At 54.4% G+C, this 18,272-nt stretch overlaps 1 protein-coding gene across 1 annotated transcript in view; it reads left to right on the top strand.

Moving 5' to 3' along the window:
* The first annotated feature begins 1,588 nt into the window (after positions 1-1,588).
* Positions 1,589-18,272, top strand: part of Trpv4 (transient receptor potential cation channel subfamily V member 4) — a 38,219-nt gene continuing 21,535 nt past the window's right edge. The window contains exons 1-2 of the mRNA XM_005344266.2: positions 1,589-1,628; positions 14,629-15,044. Coding sequence (XP_005344323.1) covers positions 14,659-15,044 — 386 coding nt within the window. The 5' untranslated portion in view covers positions 1,589-1,628; positions 14,629-14,658. The remainder of the gene's footprint in view (positions 1,629-14,628; positions 15,045-18,272) is intronic.

Raw genomic sequence — 18,272 nt, 5'->3', positions numbered from 1 at the left:
CTTAAGAGCACAGAGCAGTGGGTACTCGGAATGGGCAGCCATCACCCTGTCCTCCATAACCCCGCCCACCTTCTGTATTCTCTGCTTCTGAAGCTAAAACCCCACCCAGTTAACAAGACCCAGGCTCTACTATCCCAGGCTCCATCAATCAGGCTCTTGCTAGGCAGCCCAGGTTACCCTCTGCAGCCCAGGTTAGCCTCTTCAAGACTCTTAATCCTCCCGCGTCAGCCTTCCCAGTGCTAGCATTGCAGTTCTCGATCAACCAGCTCTTTGTGTGTGGTGTGGGGGCCAGAGGTGTGCCTCAGGTGTTCCCCAGGGTCATCCACAGTTTCCAGGATCTCTCACTGGCCTGAAGCTCACAGGTAGGCTAGGCTAGCAAGCCGCAGGGATCAGCCTGACTCTTCCTCCCAGTGCTGAGACCATGAGTGTGTGGAACCAGGGGAAGGGCTTTTAAAAAGTGTGCACCCTAGGGGACTGAATGCAGGCCTCACTCTTAGGCAAACACTTTACCAACTGAGCCATCTCCCAGGCCTCTCAACCCGAGCTTTTAAAAGCATCCACTAAATGCTGTATGTCTGTCCTGTGGACTGGAGACAGCCATTTTCAAAGAACCTGGAGCTCCATGTGGGGGCTCTTGTCTAATCCCTCGCAGAGCAAGAATTTTTAACCAGGTGTCCACATAACTGTCAATCACCAGCCTCTTAGCCCAAGCCAGGTATCTCTTGAATGGAAGCCTCATTCTGAGTCTGTGAGATGGGTTTGGTGAGCACAGCTACTGTGCTTGGGTCCCTCCTCTGGTTCAGCCCCAACTTCAGGTGTGACAGGCCTTAGCAGCAGACTTCCTGTCAGGGAGGTAAGGGGTAGCGTACACACCCCTCCCCACTGCCAGACAGCTGCCAGTTCACTCCGCAGGAGACCAAGGCCACCCAGAGAGCGATATTCTTTCCCCACCCTGAGGCAGCAGCCTGTGGAGGCCCACCTTCTCTCTGGGCCTGGTTCCCTCCTGTAAGTGGGCCCAGCGCTGCTCACCTCGGGCCCAGGTAATTGGTAAGTTAATTAGTAAGATTTATTTCTGAAGTTTTTTGTCATGTTGCTTCTCTTTAGGCTCCTCCTGTCCTTCTCTCACCCGCCCCCCTCTTGCCAGTTGTTTGCCCCCGAGTGCTATGCTGTGCCCAGGCTGAGCAAGGACCTTCCTATGCTCACCAGGGCAGTCCCCTCAGCTGAAGAAAAGTAACCATGATGAGAGTGACAGCTGTTTGGGGCTCTGTGACGACCTGGTGCCACCAGAGCTTTCAGAGAGGGAACGCTGAGGCACAGACAGGAAGGATCGTGGCTTGGTGGTAGAGTGTGTGAGGGTGGCAGGGAGTCCTCGACAGTGCGGGTGCCTCCCGGGCTTTTCTACCAGCCGTGATGGACGTGAGCTGCCGGGCAGGCGATGGCTTGGGCCCTGGGACCAGTGATGAATGGAAGAGCGAGGCACCGAGCCAGGTGCCTGCGCACAGACCGGGGAGGACCCTGGGGTGGGCGGGCGCGGGTGGGCGGGACCCCGCGGGGCGGCGCGGCCGAAGCGCTGCCGGAGGAGAACGCGGCGGGATCAGGAAGCGGCCGCGCTGCGCCCTCGTCCCGAGGTGAGTGGGACGGCTCCGGGGAAGGGGTCCGCGAGGTCCCGACGCCCCCGAGCCGACGGGGTCTAAGACTCGCTGTCCCAGCTGCGCGCGGGAAGCGGGAGGCGCCGCCACTGTGAGTGTCACCTGTGGATTATTGGGCGCCGACATGGGCCTGAGGGGTGCAGATCTAGGTCACCTAGACCCAGGTCCCCAAACCGAAGGCCAGGCAGGGCCGTCACCTGCCCAGGACCAGCCCCACCTAGGGCTCGTGGCAGGGATGGGCGCGGGCGGAGGGAGCTGTGAGCTGGCAGCTTCTCGGCCCGCTTCTCGGAGTTTCAGAAAGATGGCTCAGCCGGAGAGGCTGCAAACCTTAGCGTCACCCTGGAAACTCGTGGTCGTCTTCAAGGACAGAGAGAGACCTACACACTCCCAACTTGGCTGAAAATTCAACCTCAGATCCCCTTGAGTCCAGAGGGGCCCAGTCCAGCCATCCTCTTGCACAGAAGAAAAACCCCAGGCTTGGGGTAAGGATGGAGCCAAGTGGATCCAAACATGTCCCTAGCAGGCTCTGCACAACGGAGCTGGGGCTGTGAAGTGGGGGTGGGGGGAAGTCTGACTCTTCTGCTGGCGGCTGGGGTAGGGGGTGGCATGAACCTTGAACTTCTAAGCACATGTCACGTGCGAGCTTTGTTTGGGGAGGTAAGAAACCCTGGCAGAGCTGAGTCCAGCTGCCTTGGCTGTTGGCCATGTGGGTACAGCTGCCCAAGGTGAGATGCCTGCCAGGCCCAGGCCCTGTCGTCGCCAGTTTAGGAGCCCATCCTGGGTGGGCTCTGGGCATGCTCTGCCCTCTTCTGCGGTGTGACCTTGGCCTAGTCCCCTAGCTGCCTGAGCCTTGGTTCTCCCTGGTTAATACAGTTCACTGGGAGTGCACTCCAGGGCTGTTGTGGAGACAGAGCCCTGGAGGAGTTTGCCGCTCGGCCACAGTGGTTAGATGTTGGCCATTCCCTCTCTATTGCCTTAGCAGAGGCTCAGGATGAAGCCATTCTCCTGCCTCCTGCTCTGCTGTGGAGAATGTGGGAACCTGAAGACGGCAGACCCCTCCTTCTTGCCTTTTTAAAAAAATTTTTGGACGTCTCTGGGAGAGAGTGCTCTCCACAACTGGCAAACACCCCGCTTGCTTTGCTCTGGCTCACTTTGAAGCCACAAGGGATGGTCTCTTTACATGGGGTCACCAGACACAGGGGTCCTGTGAGCCCTGAAAAGGTATCTAGGTTTCTGTGGAAATACAGAAAATGGCCAGGAAAGAAGGGATTGTCCTCTCTCCTAGGCCCCACCAACACCCTGTCCCCAGGGCACTCCGGAAGCTCAGTACCCATGGATGCTGGCACTCAGGTACCTCAGCTTGGACTAGCTGTAGCCAGAGGGGTGTGAACAGGGCTCGCCTGCCGCACCCTCCTTCCTCATGTAGTGGTGGCTTCCTGGTGCACCTGGGAGGGCTCAGAGGATGCACACTGGTGGTGGGTGTTGTTAAATGCAGAAGGAAAGGCTGGAGCAAGGAGGGCAGACCCAGATGGCACGAGGATACCTTTGATCAAGGTGGTGACTGGGCCACACCTTAAAGAGTAGATGCAGAACCAGAGGGGAGGGCGTTTGGAGGGACTGGTGCTAGCTAAGACACGTCTCATGTGCTACCCACTGTGGGTGTTGGGTGTGTGGATCAGAGAGACTTCCGTTTGGCCAGGGTGTGTGAGCCAGGCCAAGCCAACCTAGAAACCCTGAAAGTTGGGGTGAGGGGTGCTGCTGTGTTCATTTGGTATAGAAAAATCCCTTTAGCTACACAGTGGAAATGATTGCAGGGCTGGCTTGGAAAGTCTGTGGGTACGCAGGCTGGGGAAATCTGGTAGTCTTCAGAAACCCAGGACCTCACTGAGCTGAACCCTGGCCCTGAGCAGATGCTGTCAAGAGGACCTTAGTGTTTTGCATTCCAGAGTGGGGCCCACGAGACTGGACATCCTTACCTCTCATGGGCCCTGGCCCTGCTCTCTGCCTCAGTCTCTCCTTGTTTGACTTTGGGAAGACAATCTAGTCTGTCTCCAGCAGGACCTGGGAGATGGTTCCTGTCTCTGACAAGATCTAGAGTCCGAGAGAACATTTGTTTCACACCACGGGTTCTCTAGGATGTTCCACATCACTGGTTCAGAGCACCTGTTAAAGATTAATTCTGCTCCCTGCAGATACTCATGGTCCTGGTCTCTGTAGCTGCTGCTGTGAACTCTGGGTACAGGGTCAGTCTGCCTTGGTCTGCAGGGTGAAGTAATTTCCCTTAGAGTCACTCAGCTCACAAGGGACCTAAGTCTCATTTGTCCCTAATCCCTGCGACGGCCAATCCCCATTTGTTGGGACCTTCTCCGGGGATGACCTGAGACTCGAGGAAGAGGTCCTACAACCATAGAGGAGGCTGGATTGCTTCTCAACCCCTAACCCTGCTGCTTTCTGCTGGGGGTTTGAGAAAGTCGCCAGGTGTTTCCAAGCCTCTGTTTTTTTACCTGTGAAAGGGGCTCGCTCTCAGGTTCACTCTGCCAGGCCAGCCGAAGACCCACAGGCGGGCCCTGAAACCCTGGTCACCTTCCTCACCCAGTGTCTTCCAGCCTGTCTAGGGCATGTTTCCTGGCATCCTGGGAGCCCTCGATGTCAGGCAGCACGCCAAGCTAGACTTGTGTTGAATGACCGATGGAGCCATCCAGCCACGCAGCAGTGCTGGGCAGTGGCTGAGGGCCAGGAACCCTCAACTTTCTTGCTCTCCTAGCTTAATGTTTAGAAGCCAGGTTTGAGCTCCAGCTCCTCTAGCCTCAGTTTTCCCATCTGCACATCGGAACAAGCACTCCCATGTAGGACATCAGAGCATGTGCCTTGTTGAGTCTCTGTGGACGTACTCCAGCTCAGTCACCATCTGTCACCTGGCCACTTCTTACAGTCTCATTCCCCCTGGAGACACACCTTACATCTGAGGACACTGAGTCTCAGGAAGGGAGAAAGCCGTCTCTGCAGAGACAGCTGGCTCCTGGCAGTGCTGGAAGCCAGCATCTGGTAACTGTCCCCTTGGGTCCTGGAACAGTCAGTGACTGACTCAGCTTGCTGTCCCCTCTTGAGTCTGACCAATTCCCAAGCTCTGCTGTGTGACTCCAGGAAGTGGCATCACCTCTTTGTTCCCAGAGCTGCCACCCAGGAATTGCTGTAGAATTCGCCAGCACGAGCGAGACTTGTGTGACTCTGGCTGCCACCCCTGTCCTAGCCCAGCTTCCCTGCCTTGGATGCCCTTGGGTCCCGCGAGCTGGACATTAGGCCACTTGCTCTTGTAAGTTGGCCACGCAGAAAGGCCAGGCCCTGCCTTTCTCTGTGACTCTTATTTCCGTCCCACCCTCAAGCCCATTCCTGACTGTTGCTTCCCCTTTCTGTCCCAGGCCCTGGCCACTCCTAGCTGTGTGAGCCCAGGGACGTCACCCCACCTCTCTGCTTATGTTCCCGCAATAGTAAGGGAGGGTCCCACACCACCAGGTCGGGCACACAGGAAATCTCCTCAGATCTGCTCCAGATGAGGTCAGGGGGTTGGAGTGGCCCCAGGAGGTGGAGTGGGGAGTGGGCAGCCAAGCAGTGGGAATTGGTGTTTTCTTTCGGTAGTGAGTAAGGCTGCCTCCCCCACCCACTGTCCTGCCTGCCCTGTACAAAGGGCTCCTCAGTCCCCTGGGTGACTGTTTTTCCTGAGGGTGGAGTGGCCTGGGGCCCACCCGGTTGACCAAGGAGATGACTGCCTATGGGCAGGTCTCTGTGTGTGTGTGTGTGTGATGGACCCATGGCCCTGGGGAGACAGGTAGGTGAGTAGCAGTGATGATCATGGAACTAACTCTTCTAGGGGGGGAGCCCATTGGCCTGGCTCCTTCTGTGTCACCTTGACACAGAGTAGGATTCGAGAATGCTTATGAACTGGGAACGGGAGGAAGGGAAGGACAGACATGTCAGCACCCTGAGGGCCATCGGAACCCCATTTGAATATAAACTCTGACCCTGAGAGCCAGGGGACATGGGGGAGTGTCCTGTCTAACTGAACCTCAGTTCCCTTCTCTACAAAGTGACTCAGGATAAGTATCATACTATGGGGATGCTGGATCTCATAGTCAGACAGCCCTGTGTACAGAAGGTGCTCAATAAAATACCTGTTTGTGGGTGAGAAAGCACAAGTTGTGTAAGTCGCCACTTGGGTAGGGGCTCTGCTGTGGAGATCAGTTGTCCCGAAGGAGGCTGACGAATGTCTCTGACTCCATCACTGTGGCACCCCAGGGATGCCACAGCAGGTGCAGAGGTGGTGCCATCTAGCTGGGGTCACACAGTTACTTCACTGCAGAGCCAAGCTGCAGACTCCAAGGCTGTCAGTTCTTCACTACCCATAATGCCAGCTGCCAGGGCATCACTGGGGGGACAGGCTGGCCCTTGGAAGAAGAGCCTCCTGACCTCACACACTGTGAGCTCTGCTGTATATGTCTCCAAGACTCTGTGTGACATGGGAATAGGATAGTGGTGCCTAGCTTGAGGAGTTAGGATGTAGATCAGCATTTGTGTAAAGCATTGGTGTAAGACATTTAATGCCCCCACTGTGGGTGGGGTTTCCACTGGGCCTCCGCCGTGATTCCAGGTAGAATCTCTGGAGACGGCCCAGGCAGGGACTTGATTGGATTTGTGCCTCGGGGTCCCTTCCTACTGAGTCCCATTGCCACAGGCTGCTTTTCTGTCTACTCAGGAGTTTGTAAGGAATTGGGGGAGCTCAGTCTCCCAGCTGAGAGCTGGGTGCTCTCTCTCCTGACTTTCTTCCAGAGGTCATGAGAGTGTGCAGTAGGCCCTGAGAAAACCCTTTCTCAGGTGAGAAGGTGAGATCTCTAACCCAAAGGAGCCCTGGCATCGCAGCCAAGAAGTCTGGAGTCCAATGCCCACCCAGCCACCATGTCTGTGGGCTCCCTCCCTGCTGTGAGTCGAACACAGATAACCATTACTGATCACTACTTTGTGTCAGAACTGAAATGATAGCACTTAATCCTCGCAGCAACCCTTATGATGGGAGCTGTTACCTTTGCAGTACTGAAGGTAAAACCTGGGGCCTAGCACATGCCAGTCAAGTGCCCTGGACCACAGGTACATCCCCAGCTCTTGGTTCTTTGAGATAGGATCTTCTTCACCTGGCTCAGGTTGGCCTTAGACTAAGGATCCTCCTGTCTCACCCCCAGATGCTGGGATTACGAGTGAATGCTACCACACCCCGCTGTATAATTGAAAGCAGGCAGGTAATGCACCAAATAATTATGGAATGATGATAGGCGCATTTGCCGCTAGGGGACAGTGCGTTTCACCCCCATTTTACAGGTAAGAAAACCAGGGCTCGGACAGGAGGAGTCCCCTTGCAAGCGACAGGAGAGGTGCAGGATAGACAAGGCAACATTCTGAGGCTATAACACCCTCTCCAGGGCTGTTTGTGGCTGGGACTACCCCCAGGACAGGAGCTGGCTGGGGAGAAGGAAGCCCAGGTTTTGAAATCCCCGCTTTTTCTGAGCTGGAACCTGGCGTTGGTGGACCATGGCGAACACAGAGCCTTCCCGTCTCTGTGTGCCAGGCTCTGTGGTGCAGAGGTTTTATACGTGTCCGGTCCTCCATGGTGCAGAGAGGAACATGAGGCTGGAGGAGGGCAGGGACTATCAGAGTCACTGAGCTTGGATGGGTCCCTTAGGTGTGATAGGTCTAATCACATAGCATCCACTGGGCCTTTAAAAATGTTCAGCTCAGTGGGTTTCTAGTGTTGCCAGCTGAATGAACGTCACCACTAGCTCCGGAGTGTGCCATCACCCTACAAGGAAATGGAGTCCCACAGAATGAGGCCTTAGTGTCCGAACCATATCTTTCCACCAATCCACATGGCTTCTAGTCAGGCCATCCCTCCAGAGATGGGTCTCCTAGAGATGCCCCCATCCCAAAGAGTTCCTAGGGCAATGTCTGTGGCACAAGCCAGCCCTCCAAGGCTTTTGAAAGCCTGAGCGGCTGCTGTAGCCACAGCGGTCTTGCCCTCCTTGGGGCCAGTGAGTCACCCAGCCTTGCCCCGCGTGGATGGTGTGAACGTCGAGGGGGACACCCTCCAGGTGGAGGGACCCCGCAGGACACTGGAGCTCTGTCTGCTTTGGACAGACAGCCACTGTGCAGCAACCAGGAAGTGGGCTGGGCCGAGACAGACTAGGTAAATACAGGCAGGGAGGGCCCTTCATGGTGTGATGTGCCCCGCTGCTGCCTGCCAGGGGCTTGGGAAGCTGCGGGCAGCCACAGCCTGGCAGGCAGCGGGTCTCACGCTGCCAAGGGACGGAGCTCCTGTTTGTTGCTCCTAGTGGCAGCTGCTCTGCAGAGGCTGCTGGAGCCCACCAGCCGGCGGGACCCATCCACTCATCCTTCCTCTACGTTTATGCTCTTCTGCCCCCGCCCGTCCATCTGTGTTCTCATTATAGCAGTGGCAGGAGGGTGACCCTGAGGGCTCACATGCCAGCCTGGCCGCCTCCAGCATACACTGACTGTACTTAACTCACTGTGTGTCACCCAATTCCTGCGACAGTGCCCCGATTGGCACCGTTCACCCACAACCCAGGACGACCCAGGTACTATCCCAGAGTCACTGAGTCACATAGCCCCACCTACATGCTTCTTCCCCAGCCCTTTCGCCTGGGTCCCCCTATCCTTGTAAAATAACTTGTTAAAGGCCAGGCCTGACTGGGGAAAGTGGCTCAGTGACTAGAGTGCTTGCCTGGCCTGGCCACGGAAAGCCCTGGCTCTAATCCCTAACGCTGCATACACTGGCCATGGGAGTGCAAGCCCGTAACTCCAGCACCCAGGAGGATCAGAAGCTGAAGGCCGTTCTTGGATACTCAGCAACGCCAGGGCCAGTTTGAGATGCATGAGACCCTGTCTCAAAAAAAATCCAGTTCCCGTGCCTGTGCTTTGCCCTGCTTCCCCATCCCGGAGCCAGGAAGCAGTGATGCCACTTCTGGGCCATAGCTTCCTAATCTAGAAGACGGGCTCAGTGAACTGGTGTTTTGTCTAGTGTCCACTAACCTTAGAGTCCCTTCCCCCCCAGGACTGAACCCCACAGCTGGCACTCGTGGTCATGTGTAGTTGTTCGTTTTGTTTGTTTTTACTCTTGGTCAGCCACCCAGCTCCCAAATAATCACACATGGAGACTTTTTCCTACTTATGAACGCCTGGCCTTAGCTTGCCTTGTTTCCAGCCAGCTTTTCTTAGTTTAAGTTATCCCATCTAGGTCGGGCAGTGGTGGCTCACATCTTTAATTGCAGTACTCGGAGGTAGAGGCAGGCAGATCTCTGTGAGTTCGAGACCAGCCTGGTCTACAAAGCTAGTTTCAAGATGGCCAGGACTACACAAAGAAACCCTGTCTCAAAAAAACAAAACAAAAATTATCCCATCTACCTTTTGCCGCTGTATAGCTGTTCTTTCCTTCTTATTCGTGTCTGGTTGGTCCCTTCTTTTCTCACTCTTCAGTCCTCTCTCTCTCTCTTTCTCCCTCCCTCCCTCCCTCCCTCTTTCTCTCTCTCTCTCTCTCTCTCTCTCTCTCTCTCTCTCTCTCTCTCTCTCTCTCTTTCTCCCTCCCTCCCTCCCTCTCTCTCTCTCTCTCTCTCTCTCTCTCTCTCTCTCTCTCTCTCTCTCTCTATTTACTTATTTATTATGTATACAGTGTTCTGCCTTCATGTACACCTGCAGGCCAGAAGAGGGCACCAGACCCCATTACAGATGGTTGTGAGCCACCATGTGGTTGCTGGGAATTGAACTCAGGACCTCTGGAAGAGCAGTCAGTGCTCTTAACCACTGAGCCACCTCTCCAGCCCTCTTTTACTTATTTTTAAAACTCTCTCCTTCTCCCCCTCTCTCGCTGGGTGGTGGGGGCACACGCCTTTAATCCCAGCCCTTGGGAGGCAGAGGCAGGCGACTCTCTGTGAGTTTGAGGCCAGCCTGGTCTATAAAGCAAGTTCCAGGACAGCCAGGGCTACACAGAGAAACCCTGTCTCAGAAAACCAAACAACAACAAAAACCCCTTTTATTTATTTTAGTGTGTATGGCTGTTCCACCACATGTGTGCACCACATGTGTGCCCAGTGCCCATGGAGGCCAGACAGGGCAGCTAATCCCCTGGGACTGAAATTACAGTTGTGAGCTGCCATGGGGTGCTGGGAATTGAACCTGGATCCCCTAGAAGAGCAGCTGTTCCCGCAGTCCCCTCCCTCCACCTCATGCTTTTTGAGACAGGGTTTCACTAAACAGAACTGGAACTCACTGTGTGGACCAGGGTGGCATGGAACTCACAAAGATCCCCTCCGGCCTCTTCCTCCTGAGTGCTGGGATTAAAGGCATGCGCTACCACCCTGTGTTCTTTCAAGAGGAGACTTGGGGGGCTGGAGGTGGCTCAGGATGAGTACCGCCTTGATGTTCAAGGCCCTGGGCTCCTGCCCTAGCACTGGAGGGAGAAGAAGTAAATAGGAAAGGTTGAGCTGAGAGTGAGCATGGCAGACACAGCAAACAAATGGCTGAGACAAAGGCCACCAGCCTTTGCACCCACACCGGGGTCTCCTGTCCTTCATCCGTTTTTGTCTTTCCCAGAGCAGTACATGCAGGTGGCAGCTAACAGTTGTCCATTTGGAATGTGTTGATCCAAAAGGAAGGACATAAGAGAAAGCAGCCCCCTGCCACCATCCCCAGGAGCAGAGATGCCCAGCACGCCCAAACCTGCCCCCGGATTTAAGCTGCTTTCCCGGCTCACATAATCAGGTTGGCATCTGGTAGACTCGTGCCAAGGTTTCCACGAGGCTAGGCAAAGCCCTGGGATGATGAAGCCGGCCCCCACTTCCACCCTGTGTGAGCAGAGAAGACAGCGGCGCTGGAGCCTCTGGCCACACTGCATCCTGGGATCTCAGTACCGGGCATACTTGGTGTAGCCTGCTGTCTCCTGAAGCTTCTTTGCTTCTTCAGTCAGGTGCCAGCTCACCTGGTAACCTCTGCTGTTGAGCTAGTGCAGAAACCAAGGCTCCAGAGACCGGAGCCTCATAGTTAGGGCCTAGAACCAGTCCTCAAAAAGTATGATGTCAGTTTGCACACTTCCTCCACGCCCCACTGTCCAAGGGGCCATGACCGCAGAGCGTATCATCTTGGGCCATGTTCCCGATGTCTCGGCCTCTGTGCACAGGCAGGAAGTAGGGGGATCTTGGCTGGGACCTGGATCCACTTGGATCCCACAACCACCGCCTGGCTCCTTGGGCCACTCTTGAGCACCTGTGGACTATACGGCCTTCAACACCACTGGCCATCTCTGCAGGTCTGTCTAGTGTGTTGTTCCCCAAGGAGGGGCTGCTACCAAATCTGCTCACATTGATATCCCCAATCAGACACAGGCCTGGCACACAGTGGGCGTTCAGGAGGGTTTTATAGCATGTGGACAGGCTTGTGATACTGTAACTGGGCCCTGAGAGTTGTACCCTCGCTGAATCCATTCTGTCGAAACTGCCATTTGGGGGTGGGAGGGGCGGGGAATGCTAGTTTGCCACATAGATTGTTGAAGGGGGTATCACTGTGTACCCCAGGCTAGCCTTGAGTTTGAGCATCACCACCCCTGGCTTCGATTTTGTTTTTCTTATGTTTATCTGAGACAGGGTTTGTCCTTAAATTCACTGTGTAGCAGAGTATGACCTTGAACTCTTGACACCCACCCCCCAATCCACCTCCCAAATACTGGGATTATAGATAAGCCATAGCATGTCTGACTGATGTGTAGATTAACAAAAAAACACAATAAGGACATTGGGACTGAAATATGCAGGAGTAAGTGGTTGGTTGTGTAAGGGTGTCTGTCCTGTCCTTGAGTGCACACTGTCCCAGATGTATGGCAGACATCCCCTCCTTTAGGGACATCAGCAAACCATGCTGGCATGAAGGGAAAGAATGCCCGTGCTTGTTCCCAGCATGGCACGTGTGCAAACATGGAGGAAGCAGCAGAACATAGGAGAGAGGCCCCACCCCCAACCCCCCATCCCCCCCACTCCCTCCGCTCTGCTGCTGGGCCCTCCCTGCTTGGCTGGCAGAGGCTTGGAATGTGTAATAGCAGCCTTCAGGGCAAATTAGAACAGGGAGTGAACTCTTCCTGGCCACAGAGAAAGAACCCAGCAGCATGAGGGGAAGGAAGGCGCTGTGTGTGTGTGTGTGGTGTGTCTGTGTGTCTGTGTCATCCTGGGTGACTGAGGATTGAGGGGAGAAGGATCCTCTCAGGGACCCTTTCCAAAGTTATATGCTCCCTGGGTGGCCTTCTTGTCCTCAGCCATAAAATGAGAAAAGTTTTGTTTATCAGGGTCCTGGGGGTTTGAGTGAGGGAGATGCTGGAGGGGCGTGGCCAACTTTCCCAGGGGGGCCACAATGGAGAAGGGGGGATGGGAAATACGGCCGCCGGGACTGTGTCACATCCTGACATCCTGATACAAGGAGCGACTACATCAGTGTGTTGGGTGTCCTGGACCACATATGGCCTGCTTCCTGTCACAGCCTACACCTCCCTTCCACAGGTAGAGAGTGTGAGGCTCAGGGGGATTAGAGGGTGATAAGCCCTCCCTCCCTGAGTGTCCAGGAAGCTCTATGGCCATGTTATTGGGTCTTACCTCCCTCTGTTCTTCAGGTAAACTCAGGGGCTGAGGAAGCAGAGTTCTGCAACCCACTTTCAGAGATCTTGGCTTTGCCTCTAACCTATGTGGCCTCAGGCAACTTACTTCATGTCTCTGAACCTCAGTGTGTTTCCTCATCCGTAACAGGATAATTGTAACAGTGTCCCCCTACGCCGTACTGTTCCTCAGCCTCCGCCCTGTTGGCTTTGGGGGCTGGCTTTTTTGCAGTGTTGCCCTGGGCACTGAATGAGGGTTCATGGCATCCTTTGACCCAGTAGATGTCCATGGCTCACTCCCCTGTACAGGAGGACGACCACATGTGTCACTGAACATAGCCCCATGTCCCTGGTCTGCCATTCCAGGAGGCTTGGATGGGGCAGGTGTGGGAGACTCCGTATTCCCAATGACGATGGTAGATTTTGGAATTATCTCAAGGTGATCTGAGCTAATCATGATCTTTGTGGACATGCCAACATCATGTGACTGGACCAGGGCTGGCTGACTCCAGGTGTCCTGACTTGGGGTCCCCCCAGGAACTTGGATGCTGTCCAGCTGGGGCTCTGTAGAGGAAGAGATGAGACTTGGTGTCAGCTTCTTAGTGGGACTTGGGCATGGTCACAGGGCTGCCCTGGCCAGGGGTGTAATGATCAGTAATGTTGATGGTTGATGGCACATGGCTGGCATTGCTTCTCCCCTGACTTTCAGCAGCTGTCCCCTTAACACCCCTCCCCCGCCATGCCCTCACCTAGTGCAGAGACCAAAGTCAAAAGGCCCTATCACAGGGAGATGATGGCAGATAGACAGGATCTGTGGCCTCAGAGGCCTAGCTCTGAATGATGCTTCACATACATGGGAGACCCCAGGAGGAGGTGTGGTCACCCTAGTGACCAAGTGAGAAACCAAGGCCCAGAGAGAGAAAGCCGACTAGACTCGACCTCACTCCTCCTGCTGGAGGTCTGAAGAAGCTGCCATTGTGCCCATTATCCAGAGGGGAACACTGAGGCTCTGGCCCTCCAGGGACCTGCCCGTGGACACACTCTGGGCAAACAGCACAGCTGACATTAGAATCAAGCCTGCGTGAATCCAAAGTCCAGCTTCTCTCTTCCTGCTGGCGTCAAGAGAGAAGCCAGCCCCTGCTAGACATTCCTCCCCTCTACGTGCCCGGCTTTGCCCACACAGGAGGCCCCTTGCCATGTTCCCACCTGGGCAGCCTCTCCTGGCAGTTGCAAAGCAAACATGATGGGCATCAGTTTGTTGCCCTTCTTAGTGTGGGGTCTAAGGACACACACACCAACTCCTGTGTGTACTCAACTGGCAAGAAAAAGATTCTAGGATACCCAGGGCCTAGCTGTAGGGAGCCCTGACCTGCTGGCTCTAAGTGAGCTCACACTGGGCCTGAGAATTGGAAAGTCTTGTCTTCACAAGCCATGTGTCTGCCCCTTGGAAGCCTCAGTTTCTTCATTTGAGAAATGGGCACAAAGGACACCTTTGTCTCTGGTCTTTCATCCTGTGGAGACTCAGGATGGGTCTGTTCCCTGCCTGGGTACCACAGCCTGGCAGTTAATCTAGGAAAGAGAGGAAGAGAGAGAACACACGTCTAAGGGCAGACTTCTCAGAGGAGGGGACAGTTGGGTACACAGGTGGGCAGGAGTCAGTCAGGCTGAGGGGAGGAGCATTACTTAGCCCCAACCTCAATTTAAATCTGGGAGCCTTCAATACAGACCCATAGGAGGAGTCACGATGCTGGAGGGGCTGTGGGGACCACTGCCCTGTGCAGTAGGTCCACATGGCTCCTTGGAGCACCTACTGACCAAGGCGGCAGTTCTAGGCACGCAGGGCACTGTCCCACGTCTTCTCTGCTTGCCTGTGAAGCTTGTGTCCCCCAGCTCAGAGATGAGGAAACTGAGGCTGTGAAATGCTGATTGGTTTAGTGTCACATGGGCCAAAGGGGTCAATATCCAGGCTCTGAAGTGACTCTTAGCCCTTCTTATCCAAAGGGGTCAATATCCAGGCTCTGAAGTGACTCTTAGCCCTTCTTGTCCAGCTAGTGTCTAGGATAACTGAGCTGGAGGCCGATGCATGTCTCTAGAAACTCAAAGAGGCCCCTGTTATGGCTCCTGCCTGGGGCTGGCCGCTGACCACATCTGGGAGTGGCCACTTCAGCCCCTGTCATTACAACGGTGGCTTTGAAGCAACTGGCAGCAGTGCTGTTTGCCCACGTGGGAGGGGGCTTCCTGGACCTCCACTACTGGCTGGGCTTTGCCTGACCCCCTTGTCCCCTGCAGGCTTAACAGTGAAACAGATCTGGGAGCAGCATGGCGGATCCTGGTGACAGCCCCCGTGTGGCAGCTGGGGAGGTGACTGAGCCCCCTGGAGATGAGAGTGGTACCTCTGGTGGGGAGGCCTTCCCCCTCTCTTCCCTGGCCAATCTGTTTGAGGGGGAGGAAGGCTCCTCTTCGCTCTCACCGACTGATGCTAGCCGCCCTGCTGGCCCCGGTGATGGGCGTCCGAACCTGCGTATGAAGTTCCAAGGTGCTTTCCGCAAGGGGGTTCCCAACCCCATTGACCTGTTGGAGTCCACCCTGTACGAGTCCTCAGTAGTACCCGGGCCCAAGAAAGCACCCATGGACTCCTTGTTCGACTATGGCACTTATCGTCACCACCCCAGTGACAACAAGAGGTGGAGGAGGAAGGCCATAGAGTGAGTATTCCTGGCTGTCTGGTGGGAAGTCTCCTCTGTACTGAATCAATCATCCACCCACCTACCCACCCATCTGTCCACCTACCCACCCACCCATCCACCCATCCGTCCACCCACTGTCCGTCCATCCATCCACCCACCCACCCATCCACTGTCTGTCTGTCTATCCATCCACCTATCTGTCCACTCATCCATCCACCCACCCGTCCATCCATCCATCCACCCACTTATCCCTCCCTCCATCATTCCCCATGCATCTGTTTGCCCATCTCTCCGTTTCTTTGTTCATCTATCCTCCACCCATACACGGGCACATCTGTCTTTTTACCTCCTCTCCATTACCCACTCACCAATCCACCCATTCCTCATCTATTTATCCTTCTACCTGTTCACCATCTCTCCATCTGTCCACCTGTCCGTATAAACATACATTTATCTACTCCCTTATAGAACTACCGATGTCTATCTGTCATGTCACATCTCTCTCTCTCTCTCTTTTTTAAATATTTATTTCCATATGTGCCCGCAAGCCAGAAGGGAGCACCAGGTCTCATGTGGTTGCTGGGAATTGAACTCAGGATCTCTGGAAGAGCAGTCAGTGCTCTTAACCACTGAGCCATCTCTCCAGCCCCCCCCTCTCTTTTTAATGTAACTCTGGCTTTACAAGTAGACCAAGCTGCCTTTGAACTCTCAGAGATCCTCCTGCCTCTGCCTCCCGAGTGCTGGGATTAAAGACTTGGCCATCATACCCTATATTTCATTCACCTTTTCATCCACCAACCCATCTGTCCACTTGTCTGTCCACCCTCCATACCCAATAGTGTACTTGTTCATTGTTACTCACGTATGTATCAACAGGTCTGTCCACCCACGCAGCCATTTTCTGCTTCACTGTCATCCAAATGCCCATCCTCTGCTTGTCCAGTCTGTGCACCTATAATCCACCCATCCAAGTGCCCGTGCCCTGCTTGTCCAGTCTGCACACCTATAATCCACCCATCCAAATGCATCCCTCTCGTCATCAATCTATTTGTCCATACGCACACCCAGTTTCCTGTCCATCCGCCATTCACTTCAGAATGTCTCTAGGACCTCCAGCCATCCAGCCGCCACTTCAGAAATCATTCATTCATTATTCATTACATTTCTTTTGTTTGGTTCGTTGGTTTTTAGTTTTGCCTTTTTTTTTTTTCAAGACAGGGTTTATCTGTGTAGGTTAAACGCCTGTCCTGGAACTCGCTCTGTAGACCAGGCTGGCCTCAAACTCACAGAGATCTACCTGTTTCTGCCTCCCGAGTGCTGGGATTAAAGGCGTGCGCTACTACTGCCTAGCTTCATTACATTTGTCTTTTTTTTTTTCATCTTTTTTTTTCTTTTTTGAGACATGGCACCATATGCAGCTCCGACTCGCCTTTCTCATAGTTCTCTTGTCTCGGCCTCTTGACTCAGGGTTACAGGTGTGTGGCACCACTCCACAATCTTTCACTAAACGTTTGATGGCTGCCTGCTTCTCCCTTCCTCCTTCTTCCTCTTTGCAAACCACCAGCTCACTCACTCAGCTCCATTTTCCACTCATTCATACATCCACCTTCCCGTTCATTGCCCTCTGCCCATCATCCATCCCCAGCTGGTGTGGAAGCCCTCCGTCCCTGACCTTTAGGCTCTTAGCAGACATTTCCCCAGGCTTGACCCAGGCTTGGATATCAGCCCTTTTCCTTCCTGGAAACCCCTCAGGGCCTCTGTGTGTATCCATGAGTGCCCCTCTGAAGTCTAGGGAGGCCTGGAGCTGGGATCCTCTAGCCCTTGCTGACGAAAGACTGGCTGCCATGCAGAATGGAGCCTGCTCGCCTTCTCCATCTTTGCACAGCCGAGAGCTGGCTCTTAGTATCTGTGGACTCTCTGGTGTTTTTTGAGCACCACAACTGCCCAGAAGTGGAATTGATTGACCCCAAGCTCCTGCAGTGAGTCAGACAGATTCAGCGCCTAACTCAGAAGCACCGTCAACTTCAGGGTGGGTGGGGCAATGGTAGGTGAAGAAACTTGAAAATACATGGTTCTAGATGGGAGGTGCTGAGGTTGGGTAGGGACAGGAGAGGTGGTTCTAGAAGACTTCTCAGAAAGGTGGCATCTAGACAATATACCCACATGGATAGGAGGATGCCCCGGTCCTGGTCTGCACTTCATAAGGTCCAAAGTCCATGACTAGCACCCCCTTTCCCATGGCTCCTTTGGGCCCTGAGCAGAGAACTGAGGGGAGAGACTGCCTGGCCCAGGCCTGCCTCTTGTAGCCCCAGGTGGCTGCTCCCTGCCTTTCTCTTCTCCCTTCCTGGCCCTCTGCTTCCATCTTTCCCCTCTGTTTTCTTATTCATGTTCTTTCTGTTGCATCCCATTCGTTCAGGGCTGGGCTGGATGGCAACACAGCAGAGCAAGGCTCTCTGTGCTCATAGTGTCCAGGCTAGCCCTTTCTCTCCCAGAACTTAGCGTACAACCCATTGCCCATTTAATGTTTGCTGAATGACTAAATGAGTGTCTCTTCATTTTCCTTAGCCCTCTCTGGGTCTTATCATCCTTCTGCCTGCCTCTGTAGCTCAGCCCTCTCCTATGAACACACAGACGTCAGACACACGGCACTCAGGAACGAGGGTGGCTGTAGCTAACATGGTGTTTACTGTGTTGTGGGCGCTAGACTAAGCCCCTGAGGTGATGAGTGAGTGAGTGAGTGAGTGAGTGAGTGAGTGAGTGAGTGAGTGAGTGAGTGAGTGAGTGAGGAGATGCGCCCCTTCTCTTTTACTTTGTTCCTTCCCTGCTTTCTTCCTGTCTGTATGTACCATAGACAGTGTTCCTCAAGGGCCAGGCAGTAGGTACAGGTGGTAGAGTGCCAGCCTTGCATGCTTCCATCCCCAGCCCTACAGAAACCATGCATGGCGGCACACGCCTGCTGTCCCAGCACACAAGGGTGAAGGCAGGAGATTTAAGATCAAGCCCTCCTTCCTTCTTCCCGTCCCTCTCCTTTTCTCTCTCTCTCCCTCTCTCCCCTCTCTCCTCTCTCTCTCCCCCTCACCCTCTACAGTGTTCAATATTCAATAAATGACGGATGGATGAGTAGGTGGAGGAAAGGTGAGTGGGAATGTGGGAGGAGGGGTAGACAGGTGATGAGGTAGGATAGATGGGATGCTAGATGAGCGGATGTATGTATGTATGGATGGGTGTATGGATGGGTGGATGGAT

This window comes from Microtus ochrogaster, chromosome 2, assembly GCF_000317375.1.
Source record: "Microtus ochrogaster isolate Prairie Vole_2 chromosome 2, MicOch1.0, whole genome shotgun sequence".
Taxonomy (NCBI): domain Eukaryota; kingdom Metazoa; phylum Chordata; class Mammalia; order Rodentia; family Cricetidae; genus Microtus; species Microtus ochrogaster.
This window is presented reverse-complemented; position numbering and strand designations above follow the sequence as displayed.